We start from the raw sequence: 12,202 nt of genomic DNA, 5'->3' as shown, positions 1-12,202 counted from the left end.
TGTAGCTCTTCTGCACTTTTTTTTTCTTACAGGATCTTTGTGTGGATGCTGTGCCAGTTTGCAGGCAGGTTCATGGAGGGTGGCGGGCCCTGGGGTTTCCTTCTAAAGGCTTCATGCCTTTCAAAGACTCTCTCTTTTCTGTCACAACGCACAGATTCTGGTGGGAAAGGCTTTTCTGAGAATTTTTTTTTATGTATCCCCATTACTTTTGGTTCTCTGATCCAAGCTGCAGCTGGAGGGATTTCTTTTACTAACCCAGCAGTCCCTAAGCCCTTAAGCAGCTGCAAACAAAAAACACGCATGACTCCTGCGCCTTCAGGTGAAACCTTCCCTTTCCGGGAACATTTTTTGTTGGACATTTCTGAGATGTGCTAAGAGCCTGTGCTCAGTTAGATTTATGGGTTATGGATTTTGCATTTCTGGGTGAGCTCCTCCTTTTCAGGAAGTATACCTTTGCAAGTGCTCTTTGACATCTCCACTAATGTGGCAGCTTGATGTTCTCAGCATTTTCTTAATTTTAATTGCTTTTCCTTTGGATTCTGCATACTTTATGTCACCTACATGCTGAAAAAAAATGGGATACTTTTTTTTTTTTATCTCTACTTTGTTTCTGAGTTTTCTTTGTTTCTTTGTATGCTGTCTCAGAGGAGAAAGATAGTAAGGCTATCTATCAATGTCTTCAGACCAGAAAACATTCAGTGTTGCCATTCGGAAGCCTAAGGCAACTCTGGTTCTTTTTTTTTTTTTTTTTTTAATTCAGAAGCTATCTCTCCAAACTCCTTGTGGTTCATTTAATCTTCTTTTTCTCTGATATACTAGAATTAGATGAAAATGCCTTTGTTTTTTAATCTTTTTCCTTCATTGTGCTGTGTACATCTGAATTCTCACATATTTCAAATCTGGGAAAATTTACTTTACTACTTTTTTATAATTTATACATAAATTTCTCCTCCCTACTTTTCATCTTATCTTTTTCTTGAAGTTATTCTGGGAACCCAGTTATTATGGAATCTCTTTGTGTCTTTTCTATATATATATTTTTTAATCTCTGTGCTTTCTTTTTTGTTTCTATAACTTGAAGTTTTTTTTTTCTAACAGCTATTTATTGTTCTCTCCTTTCTTTTTTCATTAAATATACTTATTCTGTGCCCTTTATCCTATGAAAAATTAGCTTTTTTTCAACTTTTATTTAATGAATATAGATTTCCAAAGTACAGCTTATGGATTACATTGGCTCCCCCCCCCACAATGACTTCCCTCCCACCCGCAACCTTCCCCTTTCCCACTCTCTCTCCCCTTCCATGCTTATCAAGATTCATTTTCAATTTTCTTTATATACAGAAGATCAGTTTAGTATACATTAAGTAAAGATTTCAACAGTTTGCACCCACATAGAAACACAAAGTGAAAAATACTGTTTGAGTACTCGTTATAGCATTAAATCTGAATGTACAGCACATTAAGGACAGAGATCTTACATGAGGAGTAAGTGCACAGTGACTCCTGTTGTTGTTGACTTTACAAATTGACATTCCTGTTTATGGCATCAGTAATCTCCCTATGCTCCAGTCATGAGTTTTCAAGGCTATGGAAGCCTTTTGAGTTCAGAAAAATTAGCTTTAAAATAATATTTTCTGGGTATTATTTGTTCTACTCAAAATCCCCTTTTCTTGTTATCTTAAATTTGCTTTCTTCTCCAAGGCCTTTCCGTTTGGTCTCTGGATGTTCATGTTTCCTCGGTGACCCAGGGATGTTCACTGTGAGTCACTGGGTAGAAAGCCAATTGTTTTGTTGGAGTCCCCTACAGTATCAGCCTGATAGTGAGTGTTCTGGTTGGTGCTGAATGCTTCTCCAGAAGTTTCCTTTGTTCTCATATTTGATAATGTTTTGCATTCAAGGCAGATAAAAGCGGCTTAGAAGTAACAATATATATATATATATATATTTTTTTTTTTTGGACAGGCAGAGTGGACAGTGAGAGAGAGAGACAGAGAGAAAGGTCTTCCTTTGCCGTTGGTTCACTCTCTAATGGCCGCTGCGGCCAGCGCACTGCGCTGATCCGAAGGCAGGAGCCAGGTATTTCTCCTGGTCTCCCATGGGGCGCAGGGCCCAAGCACTTGGGCCATCCTCCACTGCACTCCCAGGCCACAGCAGAGAGCTGGCCTGGAAGAGGGGCAACCAGGACAGAATCCGGCGCCCCGACCGGGACTAGAACCTGGTGTGCCGGCACCGCAAGGCGGAGGATTAGCCTAGTGAGCCACGGCGCCGGCCAGGAGTAACAATATTAAGAATAAACTTTTGATCAATTCTGTTTCAGCTCTTACTAGTGTTCACAATTATATATGGTGTTCTGGGCCTTGGGTGATTCATTTTTATTTAATACAGAGGATGTCTTGTGAGTCCATAGGTGGGTAAGAGGAAGGATTTACAGTTCCTGTATGTAATCTTTCAATCTTTCTTTTTGTTATGTGGCAAAGTATGTCCATCTTCTATTGCTTATAACTGTGTTATAATTCTGAGTTCCTCCTAGATTCCCTGAGGCAAAGTGACTCTTCCCTACTACTGCCCATTAGTTATTACTTCTCCATCTATTTTTGTCTTCCAAAGTTTATTTCCTTACCATCTGATGTAGATAATAAAGATAATATCTAACTTATAAGGTTTTTATATAGAGCAAACAAGGTATGTATACAATATGCACAACAGAGCACCTGGCATGGAGTGGTCATTATATAAACGGTAGTTATTAATATTAAATAACCTCTGAATATCCCAGAATTTATGCATGAATTTAGATTCTTTCCTCCTAAGAATAAAATGTTAAATTATGATCAAATTGTATTTTAACTTGTAATTAAATTAGGCTTGTGTTATTGTCTCCTGTGCCTTTTTTAGCTTTCCCTCTGATGTCATTCTAGAGTACTAGCATGATATAATCATTTGGGTTGGCCCTAGAATAATAAACAGAAAAGTTTAGAATGATATCCACTGTCAAACTTTGCTTCGGGTCATCTTTCAAAGTCTTACTAAACCTCTCCTCAGTATTGTCTTTGTGTCCCTGAGAACTTAATTGATTATTGTCATCTACTTGAACGAGGCATGTACGCTATCAGGCTTACAGTTTACAATATCCAGCTATTAGTTTGGATATGGAGAAATAAAGTGCAAAAACAACGCTGTATAAATTTTCATAGGTTAGTTTCTTCTCCAATTGGTTGGACACTTGCTCTTACATGTTTTCTCATTACTGTTCTAATTCATGTCCTTGTCTTTCCAAATGTTACAATTTTCCAAAGATAATTGAGAACTACAGGAGTGATGTAAGGCACTTGGGGGATTTTGTTTTTAAAATTTGAGTGGCAGGGAGACAGAGAGAAATAGAAGGATCGAGCAAGCTCTCTCCTCCAATGGCTTACTGTCTGGATGCTTGCTGCATCTGACTGGGGCTAGACTTGGGGTCATAGCTGGGACCTGGAGACTCAATTTGGGTCTCCCATTTGGATGGCAGGAACACAATCATTTGAACCATCACCAGTGTCTACCAAGGTTTTGCATTAGCAGGAAGCTGGAGTCAGGAGCCAGAAGCAGGCACTGAACACAGGCATTCCCATATGGCATGTGGGCATCTTTAATGTCTCGGCCAAAATGCCTGCCCCTGGAGGAATCCTTATGGCTAAAACTGTTCATTTCAGAGCCGTATATTAGATATACATTTTCTATATTCAGAGATGCATTGATAATAAAGTTTGAATCAACCTAGAGACTTGAAAGCTTGCATTCCCCGATTTATCCCAATTAGTATACTTATTAGCATGACCCTCAGGAATTAAGACTTGGTTAGAAAAAGTGGACATTGAATGCCAAATATCACCGAAGTATTTTTAAAGTTTATTTATTTATTTGAGACAGAGAGCTCCCATCCTCTGGTTCACTCCCCAAATGTCAACAACCAGGGCTAAAACAGGCCAAAGTTGAGAACTGGGAATCAGTCCTGGTCCCAGGTGGCCAACTACTTGAATGTGCTGCCTTCCAGAGTCACAACAATAGGAAGCTGGAATCTTGAGCAGAGCTAGGACTGGAACCAGGTGTTCTGATAGTCTTAACATCTTGTCAGAGTCTTAGCAGCTAGGCTGATTACCCACCCCTGACCTAATTATTTCTGAAGTCCAGAGACCACATCATGGTAACCAAATGCTGAGTGGGAAGGACATTCACCTTCACTAGCCTGTAAGAAGTTGTCCTCATCTTCACCTGTATTTCCCCACCAGGCTAAAGAAGAAAAACCACACTATCCTATCAGTTGACACAGAAAAAGCATTTGACAAAATCTAACATTCATTCATTACAAAAACTCTCAGGAAAACAATGCAAAAGCCAGAATTAACATTATACTTAATGGTATACAACTGAATGCTTTCCCCTGAGAACAGGAAGAAGGAATGGGTGTCTGCTTTCATCACTCTTATTCAACATAATGCTGGACATTCTAGCCAACACATTCAGATAAGAAAAGGAAATGAAGGTATACAGATTGGAAAGAAAGAAAGAAAACCTGTCCCTACTTGCAGGTAATGTACTTAACTACATAGAAAATCCCATGGAATCTGCAAAAGAAATAAAAAAAAAAAAAACCTTAAAACTTGTAGATTATTTCATCTTGTAAATTACTAGATCAATATACAAAACTAGGCTGTATTCCTATATATATTAACAATTATTATATAGACACCAGAATTCAAAATACTATACTGTTTATCATTACTCAAAAAAAGAAGAAGAAAGAAATGCATAGTTATAAAACTAACAAAATATGTACAGGACTTGTATGTAAAAACTACAAAATGCTGATAAAAGAATCACAGATGATCTAAATGAATGGAAAGATGTGTGCTGTTTTCAAGGGTTGAAATACTCAACATAATAAAGATGTCAACCCTTACCAAATTGATGTATGATATAATGCACCCTCAACAAAAATCTGAGCAAGATTTTTGTAACTTTTGATAAGAGAATTCTAAAATATCTATGGAAAAGCAAATGAACTAGAAAAGCTTCAATAATTATTTAAAAGACTAAAATGGAAGCAATCAATCTACCCAATTTAAAGACATGTATGTAGCTGCTATAATGGAGATAGTGATATTAGGGGACAGATAGACATATAAATCAATGAAATAAAAGAAAATCCAGAAATAGATCCATACAAGTATGTCCACTTGGTTTTTGACAAAGGTGCAAAAATAGAGGTTAAATAGCCTTTCCAATAAATATTGTTGGAGGAAGTGAATATCAATGGTAGAACAAAAGAAAACAAAACAAAATCACAACCTTAATCTCACATCTTAAAAGAAATTTAAAAAGTGGTGGACGATTGACCTAGCAGTTAAGACATAAGTTAAGAAATCTGCATCCCATATTGTAATGCCTGGGTTTGAGTCCTGGGTTTGAGTCCTGGCTCTGTTCTTGAGCCTAACCTCCTGCTAATCTGAACCCTGGGAGGCAGCAGGTGATGACTGAAGTACTTGGGTCTCTGCCACTCCCAATCCATGGGAAACATGGGTTGAATTTCCAGAACTTGGCTTTTGCCTGGCCAACCCATGGCCTTTGTGGTCATTTGGAGAGTGAACCAGCGGATGGTGGGCTTTTGATCTCTCTGTCTGCCTCTCAAATAAAAAAAAAGAAATGGACTAGAGGCTGGCATTGTGGCACATGAGGTTAAGCTGCTTTCTGTGATGCCAGCATCCCATATGAGCACTAGTTGAAGTCCTGGCTATTCTACTTCCTTTCCAGCTTCCTTCCAGTGTGTCTGGGAAAGCAGCAGAGGATGGTCCAAGTACCTGTGCCCCTGCCACCCACGTGGGAGGCCCAGATGGGGTTCTGGGCTCCTAGCTTCTGCTGGACTGAGAACTGGCCATTTTGGGAAGTGAACCAGTGAATAGAAGATCTCTGTCTTTGTCTCTTCCTGTAACTCTGCCTTCAAATAAATACATAAATCTTAAAAAAAAAAAAAACTCAAAATGGATCACAAGCTGAAATGTAAAACTATAAATCTTTTAGAAAAAAAAAAAAAACAGGAGAAAAAACAGGATCTAAGGGAAGCAGAGTTTCTAGAGTTGACACCAAAAGTGTGATCAATAAAAAGGAACAATGGATAAACTGGACTTCAGCAAAATTAAGCTTTTCTCTATGAAATAAACTATTGAGAAGATAAAAGACAAGCTACACACTGGAAGAAAATGTTTGCAAACAATATATGCAACAAGGGATTAGTATCTAGAATATTATGAGTTCTTAAATTCTGCTCTGTTCCTTATTATTTTCTGCCATTTGTTCATTTTAGATTTAGTGTGCTCCTTTTTATAAAGTATTTTTAAACTGGCACGTTAAAAACTATGAGGTGTACAATATGTTTCGAAACATGTGTATATTCTGGAACGGCTAATTAAAAAATCATTCCTTCATTTACCTTTGTTTTTCTTTGTATAGGCACTTATAAATTTTCCCTAATCACTGCTGTAGCTGCATCCCATCAGTTTTGGTATATTGTATTTTTGCATTCACCTCAAAATATTTTCTGATTCCTTCTTGGACTCATTGAATTCTTTCTTCTTGGATTCATTGGATTTTTGGGACTATGCTACTTAATTTTCACATATTTATGAGTTTCCTAACTTCTTCCTGCTATTTATTCCATTGTTATACTAATAATTTAATTTGTGTATTTCTATTCTTTAAAATTTTTTAAAAGGTTTATTTTATTTGAGGGGCAGAGTTACAGAGAGAGAAATCTTTCATCTACTGGTTCACTTGCTGGATGGCCACTGGTTCTCTTGAAACCTAGGGTACTTACCATTTGCCTTATATCTGAAAGGGAGAGAGAGAGAGAGAGATGGGTCTTCCATCTGTTGGTTCACTGCCGGAGTCCAGCTCCAGCAGGTCCAGGGGTTCCTGAAGGTGTGGGAGGCGTGTGCACAGGAAGAAATGAGAGACAAACTCACAGCAAGGTTGATGGCACAGCTGACACAGCAGCTTAAGCCATCGTTTGTGACACCTGTATTGGAGTGCTGATTTGAGCGCTGGCTACTCCAGCTACCTGCTTATGCACCTTGGAGGCAGTAAATTATGGCTCAACTACTTGGGTCCCTGCCATCATGTGGGAGACCTGGATGGAGCTCCTGGCTTCAGCCTGGCCCAGCTCGGTTGCAGCCATATGGGAAGTGAACTGGCGAGGCCAAGCAACTTCGGCTGGCTGACAAGGTCACTGCAGAAGGTCTATCTCAGCAAGGCGTGAGAACAACAGCTGTGGTCCTCTTGGTGGTTTTAGGTTTGTTGGGAATTACACTCTACATAAGCAACCTGGAACTTCCTGGTGGTCCCGCTAATGATTGCTGTATTTCTAATTTTAGGGAAGAGCGCTTAGTTTCAAAATCCCCCAAATGTCCACTGCTTTGTAGAATTTTAATCAAGCTGAATGTTAGTGTTGGAAAAGGGGTTAATGCTTTATGCAAGTTGAGCTATTTGTGGGAAAGAGTTAAAAGGCAACAGGTGCCCTGGTATAAACTTCCCACTGAAACAAAGATAAATGTTATTAAAGCTTTAATTCAATATGTGCAACAAATACAACAACGGTTAGGATGTCAAAACCGTGGAATAGATCTAAGTGAATGTTTAGATAAGTACAATAAAGAAATTAAAGAGTTACAGAAAGAACTCCAAAAGAGGGATACTTTTTAAAAGGGGCCTGCTTTGAACACTGGGGCTTCTGGTAAAGATTAGATTAGGAGGGTATTGCTCTAGCTTCTGTAACCAATTTCTGCATAGCTCGGCAGCACTCCAGGCCTTGGCTTCTGTGGGCAGCCCATTGTCTCGCTCCTGTCTGTGATTGTAACCCATACTCTAAACATGCCCTTGAAAATAAAAAAAAAAAAAAAATGTAACTAGATGAAAATGGGCAACAGACTTGTCATTGTAAGAAGAAAGAATCATTATGTGACATGATATAAAAATAAAGTCTGGTGCTCAAAGCGGCGGTTTTACCCATTATACCACAGCGACAGCCCCAAGAATCAGGTCTCTAGATTCTTAAATGTCACTGAACAAAGAATGTGTAGACAGATAGTTCTGTCATTAAATAAAAACAGCTAGGGCTGGCGCTGTGGCACAGCAGTCCTGGGCTGAAGCATCGGCATCCCATATGGGTGCCGGTTCAAGACCCGGTGGCTCCACTTCCAATTCAGCTCTCTGCTATGGCCTGGGAGAGCAGCAGAAGATGGTCCAAGTCCTTGGGCCCCTGCACCCATGTAGGAGACCCGGAAGAAGCTCCTGGCTCCTGGCTTCAGATCTGTGCAGCTCTGGCCATTGTGGCCATCTGGGGAGTGAACCAGCGGATGGAAGACCTCTCTCTCTGTCTCTACCTCTCTCTGCATCTCTTTCAAGTAAATAAAATAAATCTTTTAAAAAAATAAAAACAGCAAGAAATTGATAAGGTGTTGTGATTGAGTGAGTGCAAACACAGGAAACTACGTACTGATATATTTGACAGTCCTTTATTGCCAGTGGTCAAGAGTGGGCTCACGCCCTGAAAAATTCTCGACCCTGAAACTCAAAGCAACGGGGTTTATAAAGGCAAAAACCACAAGCAGGGGAGGAGGAATACATGGTTACTAGGGTCAAACTGACCTAAAGCATATGCAAAACTAACAAATTATAATCTTGACATTAGTTCCGGTACCAACCTAAATCATATGTGGGACATACACAAATTACAATCTTAACATTAATCCAGGTACAGCCTATCTGTTTTAAGCTTGAGCAGTCATGCTAAGGGATTTCTATGTTTTGCCAAGCAGGATGTAGTGTACTGTTATTGTCTTAGTTTTAGACTGCAGTTTCACTGTGTGTGGGGGGGTACTTTCTCAAGATGGAGTCTCAGGTGCTCTAAAATGGAGTCCTTACTGTCAGAGTGTCACTTCAAAGTGATGGAAACAAAAGTTTCTGTTTGTTTTTAAAGATTTATTTATTTACTTGAGAGGCAGAGTTACAGAGAGAGGGAGAAACAGAAAGGTCTTCCATCCGCTGGTTCATTCCCCAAATTGCCACAATGGCTGGAGCTGGGCCAGGCTGAAGCCAGGATCCAGAAGCTTTTTCTGGATCACCAATGTGGATACAGGAGCCCGAGCACTTGGACTACCTTCTATTGCTTTCCCAGGCCACCATCAGGGAGCCAGATCAGAAGTGGAACAGCCAGGACTGCTGGTGCCACAGGCAGATGTTTAACCTACTATGCCACAGCACCAGCTCCAAAAACAGAAGTTGAAGCCTAGACTTCTTTGAGACATAATCAGTTGAAGGAAGACTAACAAGATAACCTTGCTGATGTAAATCTAGAAATCTGTTCTGATGTCATTTAAGACAAAATCCAAGAGAATTAAGAGGATCATAAAATCCAATGATGTGCTCTCTTCAAGATCTTAATGCATAAAAGAAAATAATGAATACACAACCCATGTAAAAACTTCCCCGATAGAAGAGGGAGGAGTGAGAAGGGTGGGAATGCAAGTTGAAGGGTGGGTACGGTGGGAAGAATCACTATGTTTCTAAAGTTGTATTTATGAAATGCATGAAGTTTGTATACCTTTAATAAAAGTCTGCTGGGGATAAAAAAGCTTTCTCAATTATAAAAAACATTTCCCCATAATTAAAATTCCTCACATTTAACATTGAGCCAGTCAGCAAACAACTTTATTTCTTCTAACCAGTTCCTCAGTTCATAAGATTGGCCTTAAAATCACTCAACCCAATCCTTCCTTTACCCCCAAGATTGAGAGATTCCTAAGTTTTGCCCGTGTTTTTTTTTTTCTTCTTTGCTACACAGAGCTAAATAAATCTGGTTATTGTGTGACTACAGATACAATTCTTATCTTCAAAAGATTTTCTTATAAATACATAGTCCAACTAACCAGAAAAAAATCACTATTAATATTTAAGTAGGTTTCCTATTTCAGGTATGGTGTGTTTGATGGATTGACATGGTTCTAATCATACTAGGTTTCTCTGATTTGAAAAAGAAGCTTTTAGAAATGTTAAGTAAACATTTTCAGTGGAAGCAAAACACTCTAGTTATTTATGTAGATAACATACCAGAATTTAACTATTCGATTCCATTCATGAATCATTAGACATTGAGATGTCTTCCAACTTTTGCTTTTGAAACAAACCTGTGATATATTCTCAGGATAAATCCCTGCAATTACAGTGACCGAACTGAATGGCATGAACATGCTTTGGCTTCAGCTGCATACTGCTTATTTGTTTTCCAAGAGTTTTACCCATTAATTTGTAACCTGCAAGCTATTAAATATCCCACCAGCACATTAAAAGCATCTTTTAAATACAAGTTTACATTTCTTCAAAGATTTTATTTATTTATTTATTTATTTGAGAGGTAGAGTTACAGACAGTGAGAGAGAGAAACAGAGAGAAAGGTCTTGTTTCCGTTGGTTCACTTCCCAGTGGCCACAATGGCTGGAGCTGCGCTGATCGCCGATCCAAAGCAGGAACCAGGTGCTTCTTCCCAGTCTCCCACGCCGTGGCAGGGAGCTCTAGGGCCATCTTCTACTGCTTTCCCAGGCCACAGCAGAGAGCTGGATAGAAGAGGAGCAGCCGGGACTAGAACCCTGCGCTCATATGGGATGCCTGCGCCGCAGGTGGAGGATTAACCTGCACCATAGCGCCGGCCCCAAGTTTTTCCTATACATTTAAAAGCTTTAGAAATATTTATTTTACATAGACAGCATTTGAGAAATTCACTTCCTGGGTCTCATTCTCAGTTGTCCTCTATAAGTGTAACAGCAATGATGTCATAAAGCACTTTGGGGATATGCAGGAAATAATTTTAAGCAGTAATTACCGAAATAGGCCAGTTAGATGGTAGTCTTGCATACCTGACAGACAAAAGCAGACATCTAAGATTCAAAAGAATTTTCTCACTTTAAATTCTTTTCAAACACGTTATTGACAACTGTTGGTGTGTGTAATAGTCCTTTTGTTGGGAAGGCATTTTTGGAGAAAAAATTAAAACACATAGTTGAATGTCGGTGATCTGTTTTATAGACTGCTACGTGTATGAACACTGAGAAAGATCGACTACTTTATTTAGTGGGATGTATTTGAGAATGCCTTGAGAAAGTATAATCGGTCTAGGGCTTGGTGTTAAGGTTAGCCAGGCCTCAGCTCCCTTTCTTCGGATCCTGGACTTTTACGAAGGCGCTCCCGTCCGCCCCTCTCGATCTTTTTCCTCGGGTGTACTGTAATACTTGTTGAGCCTGGGGCAGTGAAGCTGGGTTAGATGTAGGTCACCTCAGGGCACTCCAGATTCTTTCCTAGGTCTTAAGAATTTCACTAAAGGAACACATACTCCACCTGCTTAAAAAGAAAACATAAATTAGTTCCCACCATCCACCTTTAGTGGTAAGACGGAGAAAATTAGCGAGATGTCCTTTTACAACCACACCTAAACCAACTCAACACACTCCCCACCTTCCGTGAGCTTCTCTTCCCGGCAGGGCTGGGCCGGCCACACAACGGCTTCGCCCACCAGAGGCCAATGTCGGCCCTGAACGCATGCGCTCTACCTCGGAGGCGTCTGCCCCTCTTTTACATCCATGGGGGGTGGGGGGCGCGTTTTCGGGTCTGGCAGGAACTACAATTCCCAGCATCCTGGGCGGCGAAAGGAAGGAACCCCGGGAGTGCGCGAAAGCGGCTCGCGGGGCTAGCGGGCCAGCGAGGGAGCTCCTCCTCCTTCCAAGCGGGTCTGCGTCTCTTGCAGCCTGCGGCGTCAGCCGCGTCGGCGCTCACGCAGGGGCGGGTGACGGCGGCGCGGGGCAGTGCAGGGCGGGAAGGGACGTCGTGGCGGCGGCGGCGGCCGAGGCAGGGCCAGCAGCTTAGGCGGCTGCGGCAGGGACAGCAGGCGCGGTGGTGCTGTCAGGCCGGCGGAGAAATGGGAGACCCAGGGTCTGAGGTGAGTAGGGCAGCCTTGGGCTTTGGCGTCCTGAGAGCCGAACCGCGAAAGGTTTCCTGTGTTCTCCGGGGGGAGGCCTGTGCTCGCCCAGGCCTGTGGGGCGACGTCTCTTAACCCTCGGACCGAGCCCGGAGTTGGGCCTGCGCATGTATGATGAGCAAGGAACCGGCGGGAACAATGGCC

At 41.0% G+C, this 12,202-nt stretch overlaps 1 protein-coding gene and 1 long non-coding RNA gene across 5 annotated transcripts in view; one reads left to right on the top strand and one right to left on the bottom strand.

Annotated features, from left to right (window-relative positions):
• Window positions 1–10,403: 10,403 nt before the first annotated feature.
• On the bottom strand, window positions 10,404–11,672 carry LOC127493027 (uncharacterized). The gene is made up of 2 exons (XR_011388660.1): window positions 11,539–11,672; window positions 10,404–11,421 (listed from the first exon to the last, which is right to left on the bottom strand). It is a non-coding gene; the product is annotated as an uncharacterized lncRNA (long non-coding RNA).
• Window positions 11,561–12,202, top strand: part of ZNF451 (zinc finger protein 451) — an 80,965-nt gene continuing 80,323 nt past the window's right edge. For 2 of the 4 annotated variants that reach the window (XR_011388659.1, XM_008263071.4), the window contains exon 1: window positions 11,772–12,019. Coding sequence is in view for 2 of the 4 variants with exons in the window: in XM_008263071.4 (XP_008261293.2) it covers window positions 11,999–12,019 (21 nt within the window). In the remaining 2 variants the exon portion in view is untranslated. Of the gene's footprint in view, window positions 12,020–12,202 lie in introns of all 4 variants that reach the window. The other 2 variants (XM_008263073.4, XM_070073913.1) reach the window with 2 other exon arrangements.

The sequence above is a fragment of the Oryctolagus cuniculus genome, chromosome 5 (assembly GCF_964237555.1).
Source record: "Oryctolagus cuniculus chromosome 5, mOryCun1.1, whole genome shotgun sequence".
Lineage (NCBI taxonomy): Eukaryota > Metazoa > Chordata > Mammalia > Lagomorpha > Leporidae > Oryctolagus > Oryctolagus cuniculus.
This window is presented reverse-complemented; position numbering and strand designations above follow the sequence as displayed.